Source organism: Gopherus flavomarginatus, chromosome 11, assembly GCF_025201925.1.
Source record: "Gopherus flavomarginatus isolate rGopFla2 chromosome 11, rGopFla2.mat.asm, whole genome shotgun sequence".
NCBI classification, from domain to species: Eukaryota; Metazoa; Chordata; order Testudines; family Testudinidae; genus Gopherus; species Gopherus flavomarginatus.
Window position 1 is genome coordinate 45936670 of NC_066627.1, and position 25064 is coordinate 45961733.

Here is a 25064-nt window from a genome sequence, read left to right on the forward strand (position 1 = left end):
TACTTCTCTGTAATTTGACTGGGATGGAGGACACAAGAACAGCTTTTCTCACCTTGGGCCAAATTTTGGAAAGCATTGAGGCATCTAACTCACACTGGGATGTGCCCAGATGTCTTTCAAAATCTGGCCTCTTGTCTCACCATGTGTCTCAAACGTTTAAGCGCATACATAAGACTCGCTTCCCATGGTGCAACATGAGAACGCCAAATGTCTGTGCACAGTATATTATACAGACTGGAAACAATCTGGGATATTTGCACAGTAAATCATGGCAATACAGCTAGAAACATATAAAGAGAAATGATCAGATCCAATCCAGTTGCAGCCAAAAGACTTTGCTGGGGCTTTAGGAGAAGATAAAGTGATTCCGTCCCCTGCAGTTGGTGATAATCACCTAGTAATACTCCAGATTCTTGTGTCAGCCACAGCTGTGTCAGTGTGAAGTGAATCAGTTGACAGTGGCACACCTCCTGCCCCAGTGCCACCACAACAGAGCGGCTGAAACCCTAGGCAAGTTGCCATGGTGTTAGTTTGTGTCCTAATATTTCAGAAAGAAAACAAAGAGGAAAAATGTTAGCATCATAATGACATTTATCCCTTAGCCTAAGGGGCTAGGGCTTGGAAGTCAGGAGACCAGAGTCTACAGTATTCCTAACACTGACTTACTCCAAGACATTGTTGGCCAAATTTTAAGATCTCTGATCTCCAATTTCTTCATCAGTAAAATGGGGATATAAATACTTACCCCGCCCCTGCTTTGTAAAGTGAATCGTTGAGTGAAAGGTGCTATATAAGTACAAACTACTGTTATTATTATTGTATGTTTCATGTTCACCTTTTTTTCTCATTATCGTCAGTGGGAAGTGTATGGGTAGCACTCTGGATAATGAACTAGATGGTAATTTCTTCCATTGTTTTCACATGGAAAAATGTCTCTAATAGAAACTTATGTCCTGTGATTCTAAATGCCCGTATAAGTTTAATCAGACAGTAAATGTTATTCTACAAATTGCACAATTTCTGTTGTTGTTTTTTTCAGGGGCTACCTGGAAGACCAGGTCACAAGGGTCCAAAGGGTGAAGTAGTAAGTTAAGGAGAAGTTTTCACTGGGAAACTATTGTGTGTGTCATCTTAGTGCACTGCAATTTTAGGCCCAGTCTGGCAAACACTTACACACGTGCTTAATTCTGAGCTCCAGAATAGTCTCACTGAGGTCAAAGGGCTGAAAACACGTGCATAAATATTTACAGGATTGAGTCCTTAGGGATCATGGCCTGCATTTCTTTTTAAAATTGGCCTGCTTGCGTCACCTGTTGAGGTGACACAGTGTGGATATTCGCCTGGCTGTGCACATTGTACCTTCTCAGGTGTTTCTCAAAAGGACTTCTGAAGATCTCACTTTGACGGGTATTTCGGAAAATTAAAATGCAAAAGTATAAAATGCACAGTTCAGTCTCCAGTGAGTAAATATCCAGTGCAGGGGGTTTAATTGTGGGAAGATCCCTCAAGTTTCTTTAGACAGTCTGCTTCAATTCCAAAGACCGCCAACGGACCTCTGATAACCCTACCAGTGGCAGAATTTTGGAATTTGCCTCTCTACTGCCAAACTTTCACCCTGAAGTCACAAGACTTGACATGGCTGCCACACAATATGTGTAAAATGGCACTGTCAGTAAATCTGCATCAACAGTCCCCTTCAAGATAAGCTACACGGAATCTTTACAACAATGCATTTCATTCCTACACTTTGAGACACCAGACTGGCTCTCAGCAAAGTTTGATGAAAGAAAATCTGAAACAGATTGAGGCAACTCATCGTAAAATTGCTCATTAAAGTGTATTTGTTCTGACTTTCCCTCCCTTTCAATCTTCTATCTAGCATCAGCCTCATTATTACATACTATATACAAAGGCTACTAGTCCTCATGCTTCAGGGTGTAGATTGATCACTGGCTGAGGTCAGGAGGAAATTCCTCCCACTTATGGTGTTCCATAATATATTGGAAGTTCCAGCATGTGCACTTTAGCATAACTGTTCTATAGTTTTATATGCTATAAGAATTCTTCTCTTCTTGGAGTTTTATTGCTGTCTTTTAGCACGTTTTACTATCCCGTCTCCCCAGCAAGACTTATTAATTTCATGGTTTTCCTACCAGCTGGTTGGTAGGGAAGTTACAGAAGTGACTATGAAGTTCTGCCCAGCTGACTGTTTGTTTTCCCCACTACAGGGTAGTCCTGGAGAGATGGGAGAGGCAGGTCCATCGGGAGAGCCTGGTATCCCTGTAGGTATCTCCACATCTTATGTATATATCATGAAACTCTATTCAGTGCCTCTTAAGTTCCACCGCTGAGCTTGAGCTCACATGCTGCTTCTCTGGCACAACTGAGCTTGGCATATCCATAATAAGTGTTATGAACGTGTCTCTCTCTCTCACACACACACATATATGTGGTTTTTATACAAAGATATATAAAAAGTATGTGTGTACAGTGTGGTAATGAGGGCTGACAAAACAGTCCTTCACTTGTGGATGTAGAAACATTATGTGTGATTTTATCTGGGGAGCAGGATGTGGGATGGAAGTCACATGTCAGTTCATTAGAAACTCAAATACCACTTGCCCTGCTGCAGTGGAGTCAAACAAGCAGTCTAGAGAGGCAGTGTGCCCTAGAAGATAATACGCTGGACTGGGACTCAGGAAACCCAGGTTCTATTCTTGGCTTTGCCATTGGCCTGCTGGGTAACCTGGGGCAAGTCACTTCACTGCTCTCTGCCTCAGTTTCCCATTCTGTAAAATGGGGCTAATGATACTGACCTCCTTTTGTAACACAGTTTGAGATCTATGAATGACAAGTGCTATATAAGAGCTAGGTATTTTTGTTATAATTTATTAACTAGCTGATACTCATGAACTGACAGTGATGTGAGACATGAATGATATATTTGTGTAATGGTTTTACAGTGGGTTGGGAAGGGTGAAGTTCCTGCTTGACGAACAGTACCGATAACTTTTTGATATTGTTGATAGGGTGAGGCCGGTATCCCTGGTGAGAGAGGTGAGCCCGGACCTAGAGGAGTGTCTGTAAGTAGAACATTGTTTCTTCAAGCATAACCTTTCTGCAGTTAAAACACAGCTCTGTTATCAATCTTCAGAGCCACCATCAAGCTAAAATAAAAGGTTCCATCCTCTATTGGCATAATGTCTGTGGATTTACACCAGCAGAGAATTTAGCCCAAAGTAAATGGGCCAAGGTCTCCTCTCTTTTACCCCAGTGTAAATGTGGAGTAACCAGACTGAAGTCACTGTGCTTGTTCCATATTTACACTGAGGTAACGGAGAGGGGAATTTGTCCCATCTGATTCATGTGGCTGGTGCCCTTACATGATGGCAGCTTGGACAATCAGCACCTTCTTGATTTGGTAATAATAAGGGTTATTCTGGAATACCTGGCCTCTAGCGCTCTAAACGTGAAAGCCGTCCCTTTTAGGTGTCATTCAGAGATTCTAAGGCCAGAAAGGACAACTGGAATCATATGGTCTGACCTCCTGCATAACACAGGCCAGAGAATTGCCCTCAAATAATTCCCGTTTGAACTAGAGCAGATCTGTTAGAAAAACATCCAATCTTGATTTTAAAATTGCCAGTGATGGAGAATCCACCACAGCCCTTGGTAAATGTTTCCTATGTTAATGACCCTCACTGTTAAAAATGTATGCTGTGTTTCTATTCTGAGCTTGTCTACCTTCAACTTCCAGCTGTTGGGCCATTGTCTGCTAGATTTAAAGAGCCCATTAGCAAATCTCATAGCTGTAGAAAATGTTTATAACAACATTTGAAATCATACAACTCACCTAGGTTACTTACAGCCTTGAAACTTGGAAGAGGTGTGTCGAAAGGCTTGCAAACATGCAGGGAGCCATTGCACTCTTTTGTGCAAAGTTGTGCCCGTTTATGGTTTGCATTAAAATCACAGCAAACTCATGACCGCACAGTTTGATGCAAAAGAAGGTCATGTTTGAGGCTTTTGATGATATTTCATTTTGGGAGTTGGTTCAAATCCAGACACTGAGACAGCACAAACCTGTGAGGATTTTGAAAAGGAAACTAATGTTTGTGTGAAATGAAACAGTGGGTTTTGCCCAGCTCTAATTGCTTAGGTTTTTCCTCTCACCTGTAAATTGTAAAGAATTTCTGGTTTGAAGCATCTCATCAGTCTTGGGTCCAAAACAGGATGCTTCATACCCATTCTCAGCATTGCCACCGAGCACAGGGAATAAAGAGCTATGAGTGCTGTAATGAAGGAAGAGTCTACAGATAATTGCATTGCTCCCCATTGGGTTCCTGCAGAATGGTGTAAGATAAAAAACCGGCTTCGTTCACAATACTAAAAATTCCAGGACCACCATTTATTTTCCTATTTTCCAACAAGTGCTACTGTTGTGGTTGGGCCTGAATTTACAGGGGGGTTTGATCTTGTTTAAGTATTTTTGAAATCAGGAAGCCTACAGGACGTCTAAGATGATTTTTTCATATGTGCCACTTGGGCAGAAACTGAGCAGTTTAATAAGTTATTGTTCAGAACAGCTTGCTCTTTAAATTTCCTAGAAAAGGGAAATAAACCCTAGAGATACAAAAATTATTTGTTTTATGTCCTCAAATTTCAAAGTAAAATTGGGGAGGGGAAAAAATAGATATTTGGTTGTAAGAAAGACAGTTCCAAAGTTAAATGAGAAAATGAAAGTAGAAGGAAAAAATGAGAGCCATGAAAGTGTCGTTATAGTCAGTGGAGGGCCTGTATAAAAATGGCACTATTTTACTTAATTAGATCTGCTGATTGAGTTTATTCTAGATCATGTCTTCTTCCTTTAAAAAATTAAGGCTGGGGAGCCATGCAGAGCAGACACAGCTATGGGTTACTGAGCTAGATTTTAATCTGACTCTCAGTAAAAGAGATTCTGTTAATGATTCTGTTAATGATGCACAAATCAGAAAGACCACAACTGGACATTTAGATTCCAGAGTGAGTTTGTAGCAGGGATTTGGAGAAATCACATTTTTCAATTGCTCTGCTCTGGCTCCGCTCCAGCTCCTGGCACAAACCTACTGCTCTGCGCTCCAGCTCCAGGCTTCGCTCCAAAGCCCTGATCTGTAGGCCTGGCAGTTAGAAAAACAGGCTTTTTCTTTTTTAACTCGTAAACTGAGTAAATCTGGTATAGAGTCACTGCGAGATAATGTGTGTTGAACCTCACAGTACCATTTTCAAACAGTCACTTTCATGGCAGAATTTCACCTACGACCTAAACTTTCCTCTCTGCTTCAATCGCATAATGGCAAGAGAGGTTTAACAGTGAATCAAATGCTTCTTTTCGTGGCAGTTTATCATGCTATTTGTATTTCTCTGATAAATACACTGCACCTACATTGGGAAATCATTACTCAAAAAGAAAAGTTAGACTGTTTAACGAGAGAGAATTAATAGCAGATGTGAAATTCTATTCTTCGGGGCCCTGATTCAGGAAGGTACTTCAGGAAGGTGCCCAGCTTTAAGCATCTGTAGGGTGACCATATTTCCCAAAGAGAAAACAGGACACCCTCAGCCACTTGCCCATGCCTCCCCCCGCCCCCCCATGCTGTTGCCGGTTCCTGGAACCCAGGAGGCTGTTGTCTGGTCTCTGGAAGCCTGATCGCTGGAAACCTGGGTGGGAGGAGCACGCTGGAATGCTGCTTCCCCCCACACCCAGCCTTGCCCCTTCCTCACAGGGGACTGGCATCTCCGTTGGCCCCCTCTGTACCGCACCCCACTTTTTTGACAAATGTGGGCATTTGTCCTGTTTGCTCTTGCCAATTGATCAAGTCAGCAAGAACAAATGGGACAAAAGTCTCCTTTTGGGGAAAAAAGTGGGGACGGCTGAGATGGCTTAAAAAAGGGACTGTCCCGGCCAAAACAGGACATATGGTCACCTTAAGCACAAGTCCCATTGACTTCGGCTCTTACTGAATAAAATGGTGCCATTTTTACATAGCCTACTGACATGGAACTGCTCATATGTTTAAAGGTACTTCACTGAACTAAGGTCTGATTTGGATCTCCCTGACAGTGGCTTTGCTCCAGAGTGCCTGTAACGTCAATTAAGTTTTTATTGATTTAACACTAGTGTGTGCTCGTGACTTGTATAATATCTTATGTGCTTGGGGCAAAAAACCATGCTGGGTTCTGTCCACAGATATAACTAGTTCTCTGTATAATTCCAAAGCTCAAAACAAGGGGTAAAATCTTCAGAAGCACATAAGTCTCCTTAATTTTACAATAGGATTTTGGCTCCTAAGTGACTTAGGTCTTGAGAAAGTTGTACCCAGTGACCTTGGAGCCTAAATCCCATTTTCAAAAGTGACTTATTGCTTAGTCTTAGGCTCCTAAGTCATTTAGTCACTTTCAAAATTTGATCCAACATCATTTGTGTGTTTCATTTTCTCAGTAGAATGCAGCCTAGCCTCTTGTACGCAGCTGTCAGTTTTCAATCAGAAATGTTTTTAGCTGGAATAACAGAAAACACAAAAGGCTGCATGTTCAAAACACCTGACTGAAGTTGCTGGTGCAAAATGCGCCTGCACAAACATACATTTTTGCAATGAATGTGACTGCCAGTTGTGACTGCCCCAGGCATGCACTTTGTCATGCTTTTGTATTTGCATGTGTGTATTTCAAGGGGGTAGTTCCTGACTTCCAGAGGGGCTGCACGCTTGCAGCTCCTATTTGCTTCACTTGTAGTGGTGGACGCTCAACTCGTCTGGAAATCAGGCCCCAGGTTTTCAATTTGCCAGGCCCCCACAGTCTGTTCCTTTAATTACCAGTTTTCTTCCTAACTTCATCTGACAGTTCAGTAAGAGTTGAAAAATGGTTCAGGGAATTAATTAGCTTAACCTGTATGCAATTAAATATGTGATATATAGTTAGTACTAGAGTTGCTTGGAACTCCATCTACCGTCCCTCCCCCTCCCCTCGAAAACCTCTTTCCCAGCAGGCTTATGTGTCAACCTACTAAGAACAAAATGATCTGTGAACTGGAAAAGGTGCAAAGGGATTGTCTTGTGTTTTCAGTTCCTGCGACTTAGACTATCTCAAAAAGATCCTGTTAGGCTGTAAAAAGCCTTGGCCACTTATTTGACAGTCTGCCCCTGTATTAACCCGGAAATCTCAAGAGGATGATCAGGTGTATCTGTCACAAAAGCACCATTTAGCGGATCACGGTCAGAAAGCACCCACTGACTTCACTGGGATTAGTCATGTGCTTAAAATTAGACCCCTGCTTCCCTGCCTTGCTGAATCAGGCCAGTGAACTGTATCCCTTCAGAACTGGAGTGTCAGGTCTGAACTGACATATTCTTAGGGCTGTGTGTCTAGGAGAAGTTTGCACAGCACGAGTCCTACTGTGCCTGTCTCTAGCCAGGGTCACTTAGGCCCTTGCATTCGTAAGAACCAAATGAATCTAGGCACTGAGTAAAACAGAAATAATCGTTATTGTTAATGGTAATCATAGGAATAAAGTTCAATAAACAGCAAGCTGCCTTGCAATGGCCGTCCATCAGAATGGCTGTTAGTACTGCAGGGCTGCCTGCTTTTTGTTGTTATAAGGAAGGCAATTCACCTGTGTTCATGACTCAGTTGGTTGTGAATGATCTTTCTTCATGATGCTTATTCTTCTCTTTCTCAGGGCGCACTTGGTCTTCAAGGCCCATTGGGAGCCCCAGGTGTAAGAGGCTTTCAGGTCAGTAAGCTAGAAATTTGGGTAATTTAGTACCCACCAGGTTATAATCGTTTGGTGTCCATGCAAACTTCTGGCAAAGAAGATTGGGTGATAGTGACAAATGATTGGAGGGACTGGATTTCCATTAATTAGAACATACTTAATGCCTTCTTAAATATAACACAGTGAAAGGGAGAGCAAGGAAAGAGCAGTAGCCAAAATACTACTGTATCCACTGCAAGAACAAACACTGTCTTTATTTCACAAATGCAGGGGAAGTCTTTGAGATCTGATCATTTTATATCCTCCTTCACCTGGATATTCCCAACCCACTTGTCTTGAGTGTCCCCTGTGCTAGTCCCGGGGACCCCTCCTTTAATCCCATCACCTGCACTCCCAAGATTGCAGCTACTTTCCCCTCTCCAGCCAAAAAGTGGCTAGGGCCAGGTCTACACTACAAACTTGTCCCAGCATAGCAATGTCAGTGATGATCTGGGGTCCCAGATCAACAGGGCTGTGCCAGCAAAAGCCCCAGGTGGAGACTCAGTTACACCAGCAAACCCGTGCTTTTGCGAGTATAACTTACTTCACTCTGGCTGGGGCTGGATAGCTATGCTGGCAAAAGTGCTTTGCTGATATAGTACAATGGTATAGCTGTGTTGGCAAAGCCTTCCAAGTGTAGACCCGTCCTAGGATTCCGCACGAAGCCTGAGCAGCAAAAGACCTGAATTGTCCAGAGGACCCACTCTGGAGCATCATCAAGTGCTCCCCTATCTGCAGCACATCCAGCCTCCGTTGTCAGGGAGAGCTCAGCCTCAAGCCTTTCACGTGGCTCTGCAAATGTCATCAAGAAGCCATCAGGCCAGTTTTGCATGGGTGTTTTGATAAAGCTGCTTTGAATTAAAAAAAATCTGCAGGTTTTCATACAGTTCTCAGTGTACTGACCACATCAAAGCAGTAAGGGCTCTATCATCCATGGCCCATGGAGACTCATCGTACTGAAGCTTCATTGCTTCCTGACTCCCAAATTTGGTTCTATTGGTGCACCCAGATGGCCTTATTGTGGCTGCTAAGCAACCTCTGCTAATGCCATTGATGATCTGCAAGAGATTGGGCTGGAGTACCTCAAAATGCCTTCCCCTAGTCAATGGTGTCAGAGGGGAAGGATAGGGCCAGCAAGCAAGGACATGAGGAAGGAGAAGAGTGGTACTGGGGTCTGGAAGGACAGGGATAGTGGTCGGGACTCGGGAGAGTAAAGAAGGAAAAAGGGAATCTGGAATTAATGACTTTGTTCAGGAAATCAGTATTGAGACTGGTGAACTCTTGGGATATTAACAGGTGCAAGGACTCTTGTTTTCCCTTTAGGGCCGCAAAGGTGCCAGTGGGGAACCTGGACTCCCTGGCCCTACGGGGATTCGTGGTGAATTTGGTGACAGGGTAAGTAGAACTGGGCAGGAAAGATTTTTGCCGCCCTGCAAAAACTTCTGGGGTCTCAAACAATGTCCCCATACCAAATCATGGTGAAAAGTCAATATCTTGAAAATGTTCATGAACCAAACATCTGGAAACCGTTTTGGTTCAAGTCATTTGAAAAGTTTTGTTCCCATTTTGACCTTTTTTCTTGTTTGCTCCTGAGAGGACGGGCTGAATGAGAGCAGCCCTCACTTTACTCCCTCCCTGGCCCGTTCCCTCCACTTTGAGTGAGGTAGTGGCCCTTTATGGGGACCCTCTGACAGTGAGGAGAACTTTCCTATATGGCAGATTTCCCAGCATTGGGGTCTATGTCAGCAGTGTCTGCCTGTCCTTGCTCAGTTTAATTACTAATTTTTTCTCTAATTGTCGATTCTGAAACAAAAGCAATCTGTTTGCTCCTCAGGATTTTCCCCAGATCTTTCAAAGGTACAACTCTTGCCCATAAATTGGATGATGCTAGTGACAATAAAGTAAAGCCAGCAGAACTGCGCCAGCTTGTGCTCCCTGCCAGACCGGCGATGGAACACAGCCTTTAACATTTTCAGATCCTTATTTTGAACCTTACCTCTAATTTGAACATTCAGTTTTATATGGATAAATAACTGGGCCTGCAACAAAGTGCAAGTGCAAGCAGGAGCGGTTAGATACCTAACTTGCTGGCTTGCAAGAGTAAAATGTCTTTGTATGTTTACATTTTACCATTTGCAATTGCAGTTCATTGCAAGTGCAAAACTTCTACTGCCAAGTTAGGGGCTTTGTAGCTGAAAATCAAGCACACGATACCATTCAGCACATATAAATAAGAGAATTAGGCGGTCTAATGCTTCAGAACCTGGGTTCAATTCCCTGCTCCGCCACAGACTGTGTGTGACCTTGGGCAAGTCACTTACCCTCTCTGTGCCTCATTTCCCCTTCTGTAAAATGGGGATAATAGAAGTGTTCTGCCTCATAAGGATAAATTAAAAATTGTGAGGCACACAGACACTGTGGGATGGGACCATATAAATATCTTGGGCCTTGTCTACATTACTCGCTGGATTGACGGGCAGCGATCGATCCAGCAGGGGTCGATTTATCGTGTCTAATCAACCACCGAGCGTTCTCCCGTCGACTCCGGTACTCCACCGGAGCAAGAGCTGCATGCAGAGTCGATGTGGGAGAATCAGCAGTTGACTCACCGCGGTGAGTAGATCTAAGTACGTCAACTTCAGCTAAATTATTCACAGAGCTAAAGTTGCGTAACATAGATCGATTCTCCCCCTTCCCCCTTGTAGACCAGACCTAAGATAGAAGATCCACCTGGATAGGCAAAGTTCTTATGTCTTGATATATATAGGTTCAGCTGATTAATAAACTGAACCATTCCCTTATGCTTCCTGATGTCAGCCTCAGCAGGATGATCCTGACAAATCAGCCTTTTACTGATCTGTTGTTAAAAACAAACAACCAGTCCTGAATCATAGGAGTTAGAGCTGGAAGAGGGAGGGGAATCATGAGCTAATCAGCATTTCCAGTGCAGCATCTCCATTCCTACACGTCCCATTATGTTTAGACTGAATAGTTTATTTCAACAAGATTTTCCAGATCCTATCCCAGCCAGATCGGACTATTTGTTTGCAATGGACACAGAGCCGAAGAGGGTTTACTCTACCTGCTCTATATGCAGATTTCATCGAAGTGCAAGATCTCCATGCTCACAGGAGAGCTGCATTGTAGTTATTTAGAATATTTAATTAGGACGTTTTAAAAAAATCTTTTCTTTTTTCTCTACAAACGGAAACATACCTGGGCCCTGCGAGGCCAGAACTTAAAAATAAATTCAGTGGTTGGATTTAAATAGAATTATTCTCGTTGAAAAGAAGCCAGCCGCGCAAAAATGAATGTGAGTCGTCCACGGCCTGCAGGAGAACAGTAGCCGTGTGTTCCATGGCTTCCTTCACTTCCGCTTGTAGGTAAAGTCTCTGTGTAAATAATCACCCCGGGCACCAGGGATTTCATAATGGGCCTCTGTCTTAGACCTGGAAGAATCTTGTGGTGAGATTTCTGCTTCTCAGTCACAAGGGGCTCTGAGTCTGGATGCTACAACAGCAGGCGTACTGTAGAAACAAGAATCTCCACAATGAAAAATGTATTTTTGGAGATGATGCATCCCTTTAAAACTATGGCCCTGTTAAAAATGAGTGAACAGAGAACAAGTAACTGTAAAAAATAAATAAATAAATAAACAAAAAAAAGTAGCCCTGTCACAGAGTTTGGGGAATAATATTGCATTTGCCACTGGTTCATTTTTAAAATAATAGTTATAAATACCCAGATTCATTTCTACCTTCTGGCTTGTTACCTCTGAATTATTTTAATAGGGAAACTTTTTAATAGAACTTTCAGTTTTTTAATTGATCTTCAGGGCTTGACTTTAATGAAATGACACCTACTAATTCTATGTGTGTGTCTATCACGTTGTTCTGCTGGAAGTTTCTAGAACCAGCTAGGAAAAAAATCACATATTTGCCAATTGCCAAATTGATGAATGTGCCATAAAACTGCTGTTCTAAGATTACAATAATTGAACCCATCCAACAGTGCATTGCAGAAAAGACCAAGGTCCTCAGAACTTGAATTGGCTTCTGGCTGTGTTAGATGGATCCAAAGTCACAGGCCAGGGCTGCCAATGTATTGCTTCATTCTCCTTTTGAATGCTAAAGGGGCATGGTTGTTCTTGGAATGTTTCTTCAGACTGGCTAAATTACCCCAAGGTTTATAAATTACAGCTGCCTGGTTCACCTTTTACTCCTATGGACATCTGACCTTGCCACTTAAAACAGGATACCAGACAAGGTGGGTCCCTTACTGGCAAGTTCCCAAGTCATGCTTCTCTGTGGATGCCGAAGTCAGGAACAGATAACCCTAAACCCTTGTGAAAATTGACGTAGTAATAGAGACCTTGTAAAACTGTTATGAACATTCACAGTCCTGGCACAAACATTCACTCTCCTGCTCTATACCATGATGATAAAAAATCTATGAATATTTTACATGCCTTGGGGAAGGGAGGGAAAGGAACCTTACCCAGGGGTGAGCAAGGAAGGTGAGTCTGATGTAAATGGACAGAATTAACTGCACACGGCATTTTAGTTTTGTTCAGTGAATTAACAAGGATAGTATGAACAGAGTATCCCATAAGCCAAACTCTTACAATGACCACAATTTACTGTTAGCGGCCACAGAGAATGAACGGAAGGCTTGTGGGGAGGGGCCCTCAAACACTGAGACCTACTGCATTAAAGTTATTTTTAATGGCTGGCAGGTTGAATGGGTTATGAGGGAGATGAGGTGAGAGAGCCAATTCAGAGAAGGAAATTGTGACCTATCATCTCATGGCTTATGTATATTGTAATTGTCAAGAAAGAAATATGAACCACAGTGACTGCAGAATATTGCTGCAAAACAAACTGAACGCTAAAACCTCTTGTTGATTCTAAGAAATACAAATGAGTTCTGATCCCTGTCCTGCCTCTTTGTCTTAGCTGGCAATTACAGGATTAGTATTCCCACCCCTCACTGTGCCAGGGAACATCTGACTGTGCTAGGAATGCGTGGGAAAAGAACAGTTCCCTGCTCATTCTCCCTTTTTCTTGTTCCAGGGTTCTGGTGGAGTTTCTGGTCCCAAAGGTAACCAGGTGAGCCAAGGGTTGGTCTTTCCTTTTCTGGTTATTCTCTCATTTTATTCAACTAATATGATTTAACTGTAGCTTGATCACAGCTATTCAACAGCATTACCAACTTCCCTCTCAATTAAAATTAACAGGTTATTCAGCAGACACAGCCAACCCATTTTTCTTCTGATTAATTTTTGTGTGTGCTCAATGTATTTTATTTTAATAAAGGTATCTTGAAATGCCATGCTCAAGATCCTTTGTGTCTATCTTGCAGTCACAGTACATGGCAACTAAACTGCTTGGGGCCAAATCTTGCTCACCGAACTCACAAAAGTCAGCCTATAATCTTCAGGGGGGATACCCACGTGAGTGGTAAAGCAGGGTTTGCTTCACCACTCACATGGGTAGCCCCCCCTAAAGCCCCCAATGATTAACTATGTAGGGGCTAGGAACATTTAGCCCTTAATAAACTTTCGCTTCTAAATTGTCATGTTTGGATTGCTTCAATTGATGACCTTCCTTGAAATATGTAACTTAGATCAGTGGAGGAATGTGGTTTATCTCTGCAGAAAATGGAATGCATTCCCAGCAACAGTTTATCAGTTGCAATTATGCCTTCTGTCCTCCTTTTCTTGCTGTCTAAGGGCAGGCTCAGTCTAAGTTCAATAGGGTCTGTGAAGTCTAAATCTAAAAAAGACATCTAGTCCCGATCTGTACCATCAGCACAATGTCGTTTATTATGGGCTGTAACTGTGCCAATACCCTAGCCATCTTGTTGTGCCATTCTGAGTGGCATCTGAAACGTGTAAACCCAGCACATACCAAGGGGTAGCTCTGTATATTGTCTCTATTCCTACCTGAATAACAAGCGCCATCTGGTGGTTTAAAGGAAAAGGGATTATATATTGCGGCTTAACATGGCCATACAGAGCTATTCACCGAATGGGTCTTGGGAGACTTTTGTCCTCGTATGAGCCCAACTCGGAAATAAAGCTGCAACTTAATAATTAGCCATCTGGTTTCAAACATCACTGGAAACACTCCGGCCCGATTTTGGGTAGACCCCAAGTTTGTGACTGTTGAAGTTTAGATTTTATTTTTCGTAAGGGCTTATGAATAGTTTCCTTGCATGCACTTTATTTCAGAGGCTTGCTGTGATAATTGGACCTACAAATGTACCCGAATTGTGAGCTTAACTGTGACAAGTGGGTGTAAGTTCATAAGGTGTTATAATAACCTAATAACAGATGTTGATGGGAAAAGGTACAAAAGCACAGAGAGACTGAATTAGTCCAAACAAAAAGGCCTCAAGGATTGTGTTGAAATCATGCTTGGAAAACTGGACAGTGTGAGACCAAAAATCAATGAACCACAATTGGTGTGTCAGAAATTAGGCCTAATTAGTGGACAAAATAATGAGGGAATGGACTATTCCACCCCCTTTTGGAGTCTTTCAAGAAAGAGAATTTGAGGAGAAAAATTGGCTACTGGAGTGAGCTTCACTATCCTGGCTGCCACCCCCACTATCTCCTGGGACCCTGGACTTCCTTCATCCCAGTCCTAAAAGTTGTCTTGACCAAACTAGGCCAAAAACCAGAACCCAAATAATGCTGCCACATCCACCAGCTCCAGCTAAGTCCCAAATACCACATGGGATTTGAGACTTTGTTTTTCTCTCTTTCCTTCCCACCCAGGTGTCCTTTTCCTTCTCTGCCTTTTTCTCCTCTTTCCTATCCCTCTCCTTTTTCCTTTTGTCTAATAACTTCCCACGTAGCTGGCCAATGCTGCATAATTTGCAACACCAGAAAGGGGCAACTAAAATCAGTGCCCTAAACAGCTCAATGCTGGTATAAGTTTGCCAGATCTCAAAGTGACTAATAAAACAGTGTGCTTTGCCTTTGTTTTTCCAGCAGTGAGGTTGCAAGTGAAAGTCAAACACCAGAGATGGAAGCTGTATTTTCTATATTTGCTGTTCTTTTCTCTTTGTCTGTCTGTCTGTCTGTCTGTCTTGTTTAGTTTTCTTCAGAAATAGGATCAGACTTTAACAACAGTAGCAATGAAAGCTCCAGTCCATTTCTGCAAACTTCTCTTTCCCCAAAAAGGACAGTTAATACCCTCTTTCAGAGCATCTAAAAAAACCCATCAAACAAGGGGAGTTTTCCCAGCTAAAATGAATAAATTAATATCTGTTGTTAAAATGAAAGCCTTACTTAATACTTTACATTTCAAATGCTTTAATTGTTTTTCCTTCTATTCTGTGTCTTTAATAAAAGGTTAAAATAACGTTTAATGGTTTGCTGTGCTACTAACCATGCCAAGTCTCTGTACACCAAACCCCAAACCTTTAACGTTAAACCATAACAGGGTCTTGTTAACACCTTAACTCTTTAGGCCCATGTAGTCCAGCTGAATTAATACAACCAGCTGCTTTGAGGTCACATCCTGGTTTAAACAAGGAATTTTGTCTGATGAACAGACTTAGCACAGAACTATCTTCCTGGAGCAAAGAGTGTTAAGTGTGGACACCTGTTCTGGCTGCATTGCTGCTCATCAGCACTTGCCAGGTCCTTGTCTCTTATGGGTTCAGCCCTTGCTCGTCACTCTAGAATTAAATTTTTGCCACAATGAGTTTGATGCAAAGGGCTCCTAGCTCTTGCAGAAGGCTGCCTGTTATCCATGGTTGCCATTCAGAGCAGCAGAACAGCTATTGTGGAGCATACCTTAATTTTGCCATATCTATTTTCCAAGTCAGAAAACTTTCCCACTGCAACAACAAGGTACTGAATCCTCTTTGCTGCCAGTAGGAGTTGAGGGTACTCAGGGCTCAAAGGACTGGGCCCTGACAGAGTAAATCTCACTTGGAAAGTGTAGTGCATGTTTGTGAATAACCATTGCAAACCCACTGGTGAGGTTCTCATGTGTTAACTGTTGTGCCTCGTTATCAGGGCAATGCTGGAGCAGATGGCCTGCCAGGTGACAAAGGAGAACTGGTAGGTGTCATTTAAACAAAACAAAATTTAACATATCAGACAGTGGGAGCCCAGAGATTAATGAACCAATGACTATTAAAACCTGCCAGCGTTGAATACACGAGGGCTCCGAAGGCTACAGTTACACTATTGATTGTGAAAAGAGAACGGTGTCCTGTGAAACCAAACCAAGTATTCCATTCACCAACGGCACTGTGCCCATTTTAGTCTGACTAATAAAACTGGAGGAGGATTTCTCATGTGTATAGCCAGTAGGGTGACCAGACAGCAAGTGTGAAAAATCGGGACAGACTAGGGGGTAATAGGAGCCTATATATATTAAAAAAAGCCCCAAATATCAGGAGTGTCCCTATAAAATCTGGACATCTGGTCACCCTAATAGCCAGGGATTCATCATTCGTTATTTCTACCCCTCAGGGAGATCAGGTGCACTGCACAGTGCATAGAAGCTGACAGTCCTTTCTGTTCTTGGGTGTTGAGGCTTTGGTTCAATGGAGGCTGTCACTGCCAGGGAGCTACGTTCAGCCCTGGTATGTGGGTCTAATGATGAATCCCTGTCTACAGAGGTGAGGAATCCTCTAGTTTTACTAGTAAAACTAAACCGATCAGTTATTCCTTACAAGCGCAGTCCACAGCTGAACCTGTTTTATCCCCTGGCCTTCAGCCCCTCTCCCATCCTCTCCAGCAGTCGGAGGATTGCACTGCTGAGCAGACGAGCCCTGCACTGCTCTGCAGATCTGCAGGGGTCACAGTGGTTCTCAACCTTTTTGGGCTCAGGGTCCATTTGTAAATGTTTATGGCTTGTCATGACCTGGGGGTGGAGGTGCTGGGGTGGTTTCAGTCAGATCCTGCCCCCTAGTGTGTGTTGGGGGTTGGGTCCTGCCTGGCACTCACCCCACAGTGGCGGCTCCTGCAGCTCCTGTGCTGTGGGGCTGGCTGCGCTTGGCTCTCAGCATTGCAGTTGTGTGAGTGGAGTTGTGACCTGGCTCGTGGGGTTCCAGTGCCACTCACTCAAATTTGGCCTACTCAGACTCCTGTCATCATGACGGCTGGGCCAAATCTGAGTGGCACTGGGACCTGGGAGGTGAGCCCAGCCAGCCCCGTGGGACAGGAGTTGCACCGCAACCCTTTGAAAAATTCTGGCAACCCAATTTTCTGTCCCAACCCCCGAGTTGAAAGATACCAATGGGGTTATCCTACCTCCTGGCAGTGCCCTTTGGCTTTCTATGCCCCTGTTTGCAATATTGTGCTTTGCATTGATGTAGAACCCACAGACCCTGCTCAGGAATCCCGTTACATTAAGTATGGCACACAGTGGTGGTCCCTGCTTCCAAGAGCTTAAGGATCTGCTTTTAGATGTTTACTTGGCAACTGATTCTTGTTCTTTAGAGAAGAATAAGATCAAACTTCCCTTTTTTCTTTGTAGGGTCCTTTCGGCCCCCCGGGACAAAAGGGAGAGGTAAGTGTCATCCATTTCAGATTGAAAGTCACAGAAATGTTAAGGAAACAAATGTGCTTATCACATCCCAATGTAGCTTCTGATCTCATTGGGTTATGCAGCATCAAGGGTGGCATTGTCTTTTATTTTCAGCTCTGGTCTGTGGTCCATTAATATAGCCATTAGATGACCCTTAGTGTTGACCTTTGTGATTTTCACTGGAGACTGGTGAAGCACTGGAATGCGTTCCCTAGGGAGGTGGTGGAATCTCCTTCCTTAGAGGTGTTTAAGGTCAGGCTTGACAAAGCCCTGGCTGGGATGATTTAGTTGGGAATTGGTCCTGCTTTGAGCAGGAGGTTGGACTAGATACCTCCTGAGGTCCCTTCCAACTCTGATATTCTATGATTCTATGATTTTTCATGCACACTCTGCATGGAGTCTTCAAGGACGGCTACCTAAGTTGTGTGTGTAAATCCCACATCTGTCTGTGGGAGTAAAAGCTCAGCAATGTAGAATGGGGGAGTGTGTAATTAGCCCCATGCAGCAATGCGCTTAAGCACAGGCTTAACTTTAACTGCCGGGGTAGTGCCATTGATTATTGCTGAAAATGCCTAATGTGGAAAACAATTTATTCAGAACTCTTAGCACATCACTTAGGACGTCTTGATGAGATAGAAATTTGGCCCTGGGAAGGATCAGATAAGCAGCAGCCTTGAGAAGGAATGAATTGCTGTTACTATAATGGTAACATACCAAAAGGAAGAAACAGTTAGGTCTCCATGCTTGAAATCAAAGGCCCTGTCCATGCTACGGTGGAAAGCAAGGGAGCATCAATGCTGTTGGTTCTGACATGGTTTCCCAGAATGGTGGTGTTCTGAGAACCATGCTGTAAATCTGCTACTGTGTGACCTTTTTATGTCACTAGAATGGTTTGAATACCGTTGCTGCTAGCACTGTTTGAACTGTAGCATGCATATGGCCTAAAACATGCATAATAATCATGATAGACATGTAAACCCATACATGCAAGATGAGGAACATACGTGGTCAGCATAGCCACTATGTCAGTAAGAGAGAAAACACAGAAGCCAGAAGGAAAAGCTTAACTAAGAAATACTATGAAAGAATAACAATATGCTGAGCCTCCTGTTTTAAGCTGTTTGGTTTCTCTTCCTTCTTAGTCAGGAGAAAGAGGCGAGCTGGGTCCTAAAGGTATACAAGGACCTAACGGGACTTCTGGTGTGCAAGGGATTCCAGGTCATCCAGGACCTATGGGCTACCAGGGAGAGCAAGGTATCCCTGGCATTACTGGAAAACCTGGCCCTCCAGTAAGTATCATCTGTTCCTTGATCACAGTCCTGCATTGGAAATGGATGGATGGGTAACAGGCAGTACCGGTTATGCTGGACTTTGGGTGTAGGGTTGACTCTGTTTAGAGAAAGTTTACAAAATAAGTTTTTGCCCTTTTGTTCACAAATGGACAAGTCTTGCAGTACTTGCAGCATCAGTACCTTATGAAGCAGATCAGGCTAATGGACCGAGAGGAAAGATCTCCTTTGCTATAAGTCAGTAAAGAAGAGGTCCTTAATGGCAGAAATAAATAAAAATGCCAGCCTGTGGGAGGCGGATGGTCAGGGAATTTGTAATAGGATGTGTAACTTTTGTAACTCCAGGTTGCTGGTTCAGATCTGGTGCAGGTGAGAAGGGAATGAAAGTTACCATCTCATGGACATTCAAGGTATGTCTACACAACAATATTAGCCCAGGGTTCGAACTCAGGCTTAAGCCTAACCCAATTTTGTCTACATAGAAATCACATTAATCCCAGGCTCAGACCCAGGGTCCCAGGACCCCACAGGAATGGTAGGTCTGACTTGAGTCAAGCCGCGACCCAGGGTTCAAGCCCTATTGCTTTGCAGTGTGATGTAGCTCCACTGGACTCGTGGCAAAAGTATCCCACAATCCCACAGGCTGACTTTCTTTGTCCTCTGAATAGTCAAGTTTTGTGGACAGTCAAGTTTTCCCACACTGTTAACTCAAGTTCTACAAACCCTGGGCTTATATTGCAGTGTTGACATACCCTCAGAGGCCTGTGTGAAATGTGCTTGGTGTTCTCCGTCCAGTTCCCAATGGACGAGTGTCCACACCACCAAAACTATATCACAGCTGGTATTAATTGGTTCCCTTGGGGTGGTCCCCTGAGAAGGGCCAAAGAATGGATAGGGCATGGAGACTGAACTACCTGCTTGTCCCTCCAGAGTAGGGCTGAATCACGCTGAAATAGTGTTGAAGCAGCATGTGCTGACACTACCTGTGTTGCTCCTGTTCTGTGAATAAATGTAAACTATCTCCAAGGCTGTCAATACAGCACTAAAGTAACATAAAAATGTAAATAGATAATAGGAGCCTGGCCTGCCTTCTATAATTTGTCTTAAGAGTAACACTAAACTGTGTACGTCTCAATTGCTAAGTGTTCTCAGAGGGCAATTGGTTCTAGTGTGTTAATGTTGGCAACTGTTTAGTCAGATCAGAAAAGAAAAGGCCTCATCCAGTGGATTTTAACATTTAAACATTATGTGCCAAAGATTAAAGGGGCTTTTAACTTGGACTTCAGCTTTGCAGGTGCAAATAACTGTGCCCAGAATTGCAAATGAGGGCACAAATATGAACAAATTAAAGGTCATCAGCATTAGACCAGCTTCTAATTTTGCACTTCCACCACTGGCATTTGTGCATGCAAATCAGGTAACTGCGCATCTAACTAGCAGATTTGCAGAAGCAGTTTATTTGTACAAAAAGGTGCACAATTTGCAAGCACAGAATTAACCTTTTAAGGATTAGTTTCCTCTCAATGTGATGTGGTGTTAGGAGTTACCTGCATTCACGGGTTGGATGTGATGTGTGAAGTCATGTTTGTTCTCCATAACTGTGAGAGCACTAAGAAAGTAAATTGATAGCAGTCAATAACTTAAAAATGCAAACCTGTTTCCTGTTGGGTCATTATAGTATTACTCACATTAGGGTTTGATTTGTTATTTTCCCCACGCTTGAGTTTCACTTTTCAGTAAAGGCCAAATAAACAACAAATTAAATATATGACTTGGAACATTAGCACCACAACATTCCCACTAACTTTAAAATCAACTTCATTAATATTACCACCACCCCAGGACCTTAAGGCTGAAGCTAATATTTTCTGAAGAAACTACTCTTTCTTCTTAATAGAAATTCTTCTGCTTGATTTTGCAGTCCATTAGAAATAAGTTTATTTCGGGGATCAATAGTTTAATGACAAGAAATAATATGATTTTGTGTAAGGACTCTTTTGTCAATTGCAGGGCAAAGAGGCCAGTGAACAACATGTAAGAGAACTCTGTGAGGGAATGATAAATGGTGAGTATAACTGGGAGATAGCTGAACTTTAATTATGGTCTGTATCAGAATATAGCTACACTTTGTAGTCAGAGAACACTTGTTTCTGTTTAGTTTAACAATGATTGTAATAATCTGAGACATTAGGAATTCCTTTCCAATGGGACTTGTATTACTAGCCAATCATTGCAAAGTATAGTTTCCATTCACTGAATGGCTTATTGATATAGTTGCTGTTTTATGATGCCACAGGTCACGGGATTTCATTCCTGATAGAGCAATAAAGTTTTGCTTCAAAGAAATTATTTTTTGTCTTTTGAATATTTTGCTTCTTGAAGATTGTGTTTGTCACTTTTTGTGGCGAAAACTAAAACCTGCAAACCTATTTCAATTACTTGAGTATTAATTTCCATTAAACTTTGCTTCAAAATTATTTAAAGTGTTTTCCTTTAGTTTATAAATAACATGAAAGAAAAAATTCATCAGTCTGCAAAGTGTTTAGATGTTTCTGAGCAAACCCCACCCCGCCCCACAAGTCCAGAGGTTTACTCTAATGAAAAACCGTTTTTTGTCATCTTATCAAAATGCATTCACCTGATTCAGCTCAAGGCATCTCTGGTTGTGGGTTACCAGGACAGATTCTAGCTTCAGAAATCCAGAGCCTATAATCGTCTCCTTTGATTGGATACACTTTGGTGGCAAATGTCACATACCAGAAAAAGGTTTTCAAACTTCAGACACAGGCATAAGGCAAAAGAACTTAGTTTTGGTTTTGTTGTTTTTTTTTCCTCAGAACAAATTGCACAGTTAGCTGCTAATTTGAGAAGGCCCTTGGCTCCTGGACTGATGGGTCGACCTGGTCCAGCGGGTCCCCTAGGTCCACCTGGGGCAATGGGAAGTGTTGGTCATCCCGGTGCTCGTGGTCCACCTGGATATAGGGGGCCGACAGGAGAACTTGGAGACCCTGGTCCCAGAGGTGAGTAAGATGAAATCAGCGGCAGCCTAATGAACCTGCACCTGCACCCTTTGAAATCATTGAGAAAACGTCTAACTTCAGTGATGCAGGAACAGGTCCTTGGGAGGTTAGAGTGGGGAGAGGGGTTAGGATTTTCTGTATTACAGTGCACTCTGTTTATAAGAATTACTGATATATGAATCAACTGCATATAGTGATCAAAACCACTGGAACTAAATGATTTCTATACTAAATACTCCACTTGTAAGAATCAACTGCTTATAAGAATCAAATAATCTGGGACGGCTATGCACTGTAGTATACACTGCAGCGTGTGCAGCTGCTGAAGCTCCAGGCATTAACAGGCACCTATTGTTTAGTTAACGAAGTAAATCCTCATCACTGTGATATACTTGGGTATAATGAGGAGTGAGGCTTGTCTTGGGGATTTATGACCACTGTCCCCCTGAACTCCTCCCAGTATTTCCCCCTCCTGTTCCTGTGCCATCGTCCATGCCATTTCATTTGTCTCCAATAGCTTCCTCAGTAGTACAGTAGAACTTCAGAGTCATGAACGCCAGAGTGACGCACTTACAGGTCAGCCACACCTCATTTGGAACCCGGAAGTACGCAATCAGGCAGCAGCACAGACCAAAAAAACCCCAAAACAAATACAGTACAGTACTGTGTTAAACATAAACTTTCCTTGTGCTGCTAGTGTGAGAATAATCCAGCCATGATGGCCAGTGCAAAGTCTGCAGAGTGGTTCACTACAGCACTGTGGTCTGCCCGTGTTGGGGGATGGATTTTGCTTCTCAAATCCATAAAAACCCAATCACCTGGGTTTTGAGGGGAAATCCGGAATTTTACCCATAAATAGCAAACTTTTGCACAAAAGACCTTTAGCATCAACCTAACTACCATTGCAAAGTGACATATACCTTTAGGACTAAATATTTAACTGTGTGTTTCTTGGAAGCAAGTGTGTTTGTTTATTTTCCTTAAACAGAATTAAGATGGCAAGTTAGGACAAAGTTAGGTGCGGGGGGCAGTGGTGGGAGGGAAGGAGGACAAAGGCAGAGTATGCTGCATCTCAAGGCTACTTAGGCCTGAGCCTACAGACCTTACTCACATAAGCAAATGCTGCAAGATTGGGACTTTTATCATTAGCTATTTACACCTTACAATTAATGTGCAAACATTGCAAATTGGTAACAGTTGCTGAAAGCAAATCCAGCATTTGAAGATTTTAAAACTCCTAAATGTAATGTATAGATCCTCTGTGATACATGAGATAAAACACTAGGGGGCAGCACACTAAAGAACTTGGTTCTGCAGAAATTTAACTTTTGCTTTTGGGAAGCCACTAGTAAATGTCTCATAGGGTTGCCAGCTTTCTAATCACACAAAACCGAACGCCTTTGTCCCGCCCATTCTCTGAGGCCCTGCCCCCGCTCACTCCATTCCCCCTCCTCCCGTCACTCGCTCTCCCCTACACTCTAGTCCAGGGGTCCACAACCTTTCAGAAGCGGTGTGCTGCTGAGTCTTCATTGATTCACTCTAATTTAAGGTTTCGTGTGCCAGTTATACATTTTAACGTTTTTAGAAGGTCTCTTTCTATAAGTCTATAATATATAACTAAACTATTGTTGTATGTACAGAAAATAAGATATTTAAAATGTTTAAGAAGCTTCATTTAAAATTAAATTAAAATGCAGAGCCCCCCAGACTGGTGGCCAGGACCCGGGTAGTGTGACTGCCACTGAAAATCAGCTCGTGTGCCACCTTTGGCACCCATGCCATAGGTTGCCTACCCCTGCTGTAGGGTGACCAGATGTCCTGATTTTATAGGGACAGTCCCAATTTTATAGTCTTTTTAGGCTCCTATTATCCCCACCCCCACTCCCGTCCTGATTTTTCACACTTGCTGTCTGGTCACCCTACTAGTACCCTCATTCACTTTCATCAGGCTGGGGCAGGGGGCTGGGGTGTGGGAGGGCTCCAGCTGGGGGTGTGGGCTCTGGGGCGGGGCTGAGGATGAGGGTTTTGGAAGTGTGGGAGGGGGCTCAGAGCTGGGGCAGAAGGTTGGGAAGTGCGAGGGGGTGCGGGCTTTGGCTGGGGGTGCAGGTTCTGGGGTGGGGGCGAGGATAAGGGGTTTGGGGTACAGGGGGCCCTCAGAGCTGGGATTGGGGTGTGGGCTTTGGGAGGGAGTTTGGGTGTGGGAGGGGACTTAAGGCTGGGGAAGGGGGTTGTGGTGCAGGAAGGGGTGAAGTGTTGGCTCTGGGAGGGAGTTAGTATGCAGGAGGGGGTTCCGACCCTCGGGTTGGGATGTAGGAGGGGGTTTGTGGTGTGGGCCCACCTCAGGTGGCTCCCGGAAGCAGCCAGCATGTCCAGCTCCTAGGTGGAGGGGCCAGGGGACTCTGCACTTCCCACAGGGGCCAGCCCCACAGATCCCATTGGCCGCAGTTCCTGGCCAATGGGAGCTGCAGAGATAGCGTGCTAGGCAGGGATAGGAGCCCCTGTGGTTGCCCCTGGGCCTAATAGCCAGAGAAGCCGGCAACTTCCAGGAGCTGTGCCGAGCCCGGGCAGGCAGGGAGCCTGCCTTAGCCCTGCTGTGCTGCCCACCAGACTTTTAGCAGCCTAGTCAGCATCGCCACTAGGATCCCTTTTCAACCAGACACCTGGCAACCCTACTCTCATTATGATGTAATTTTGGAATGTACAGAGATATGACCATTATAATTTAATAGGTTTCATACACATGCAGCTATACCAGCAGTCCCCAAACTTTTTACCTTGTGCCCAACCCATCTCTGCCCCCCTAGAGCCAAGGCTGAGAGGGGGTATTGTGGGCAGGGATAAGGGGGTTGAGGCTGGGGCCACAGCTGGGGCAGGAGGCAGGGGCAGGGCTGAGAGCAGCAACCGGGGCCCTGGGTGCAGGGTCAGCAGCTGGGGCACTGGGCATGGAGCCCAAAGCACAGTGCCTCTGGCGTGGGGTCAGGAGAGGAGCTGGGTGACTCTCTCTCCCCGTCGGGTCTAGTAGCAATGCCCTCCTGAATGTTCCTCCACGCCCCACAGTTTGGGGACCTCTGAGCAATACTAATTAGGGTAGCTAATTATTGCTGCCAAATTTATGAACTTTGGACCAGATTTTCACAGGTAGTTAGGCTCCTAAAGATGCAGGTGCCTAATTGGATTTTCAGATGTGTCTAGGCCCTAACTCCCATTGATTTAAATGAAAGTTAGACATCTTGGTGCTTTTGGAAATCCCATTTAGGTGCCTAAACACCTTTGAAAATCTGGCCCTTTATCCTTAATATAAAATGATGGACAATTGTAAAGAGATCTGATTGGCTAATGAAAGTTCCAGTAGTGAGAGTATGTGATTTTAAAATGCAGCCAATTATAATGGAAGTATAACTTTTAAATAAAA

At 43.6% G+C, this 25064-nt stretch overlaps 1 protein-coding gene and 1 long non-coding RNA gene across 2 annotated transcripts in view; one reads left to right on the plus strand and one right to left on the minus strand.

Moving 5' to 3' along the window:
• Positions 1–25064, plus strand: part of COL9A3 (collagen type IX alpha 3 chain) — a 70773-nt gene that overhangs the window by 42555 nt on the left and 3154 nt on the right. The window contains exons 20-30 of the mRNA XM_050918674.1: positions 1040–1084; positions 2229–2282; positions 3030–3083; positions 7715–7768; positions 9113–9184; positions 12862–12897; positions 15822–15866; positions 17293–17325; positions 18486–18632; positions 20643–20697; positions 21470–21652. Of these exons, the coding sequence (XP_050774631.1) occupies positions 1040–1084; positions 2229–2282; positions 3030–3083; positions 7715–7768; positions 9113–9184; positions 12862–12897; positions 15822–15866; positions 17293–17325; positions 18486–18632; positions 20643–20697; positions 21470–21652 (778 nt within the window). The remainder of the gene's footprint in view (positions 1–1039; positions 1085–2228; positions 2283–3029; positions 3084–7714; positions 7769–9112; positions 9185–12861; positions 12898–15821; positions 15867–17292; positions 17326–18485; positions 18633–20642; positions 20698–21469; positions 21653–25064) is intronic.
• On the minus strand, positions 91–24023 carry LOC127031631 (uncharacterized). Its single transcript, XR_007768582.1, has 4 exons — positions 23991–24023; positions 4174–4292; positions 3854–4083; positions 91–538 (listed from the first exon to the last, which is right to left on the minus strand). It is a non-coding gene; the product is annotated as an uncharacterized LOC127031631 (long non-coding RNA).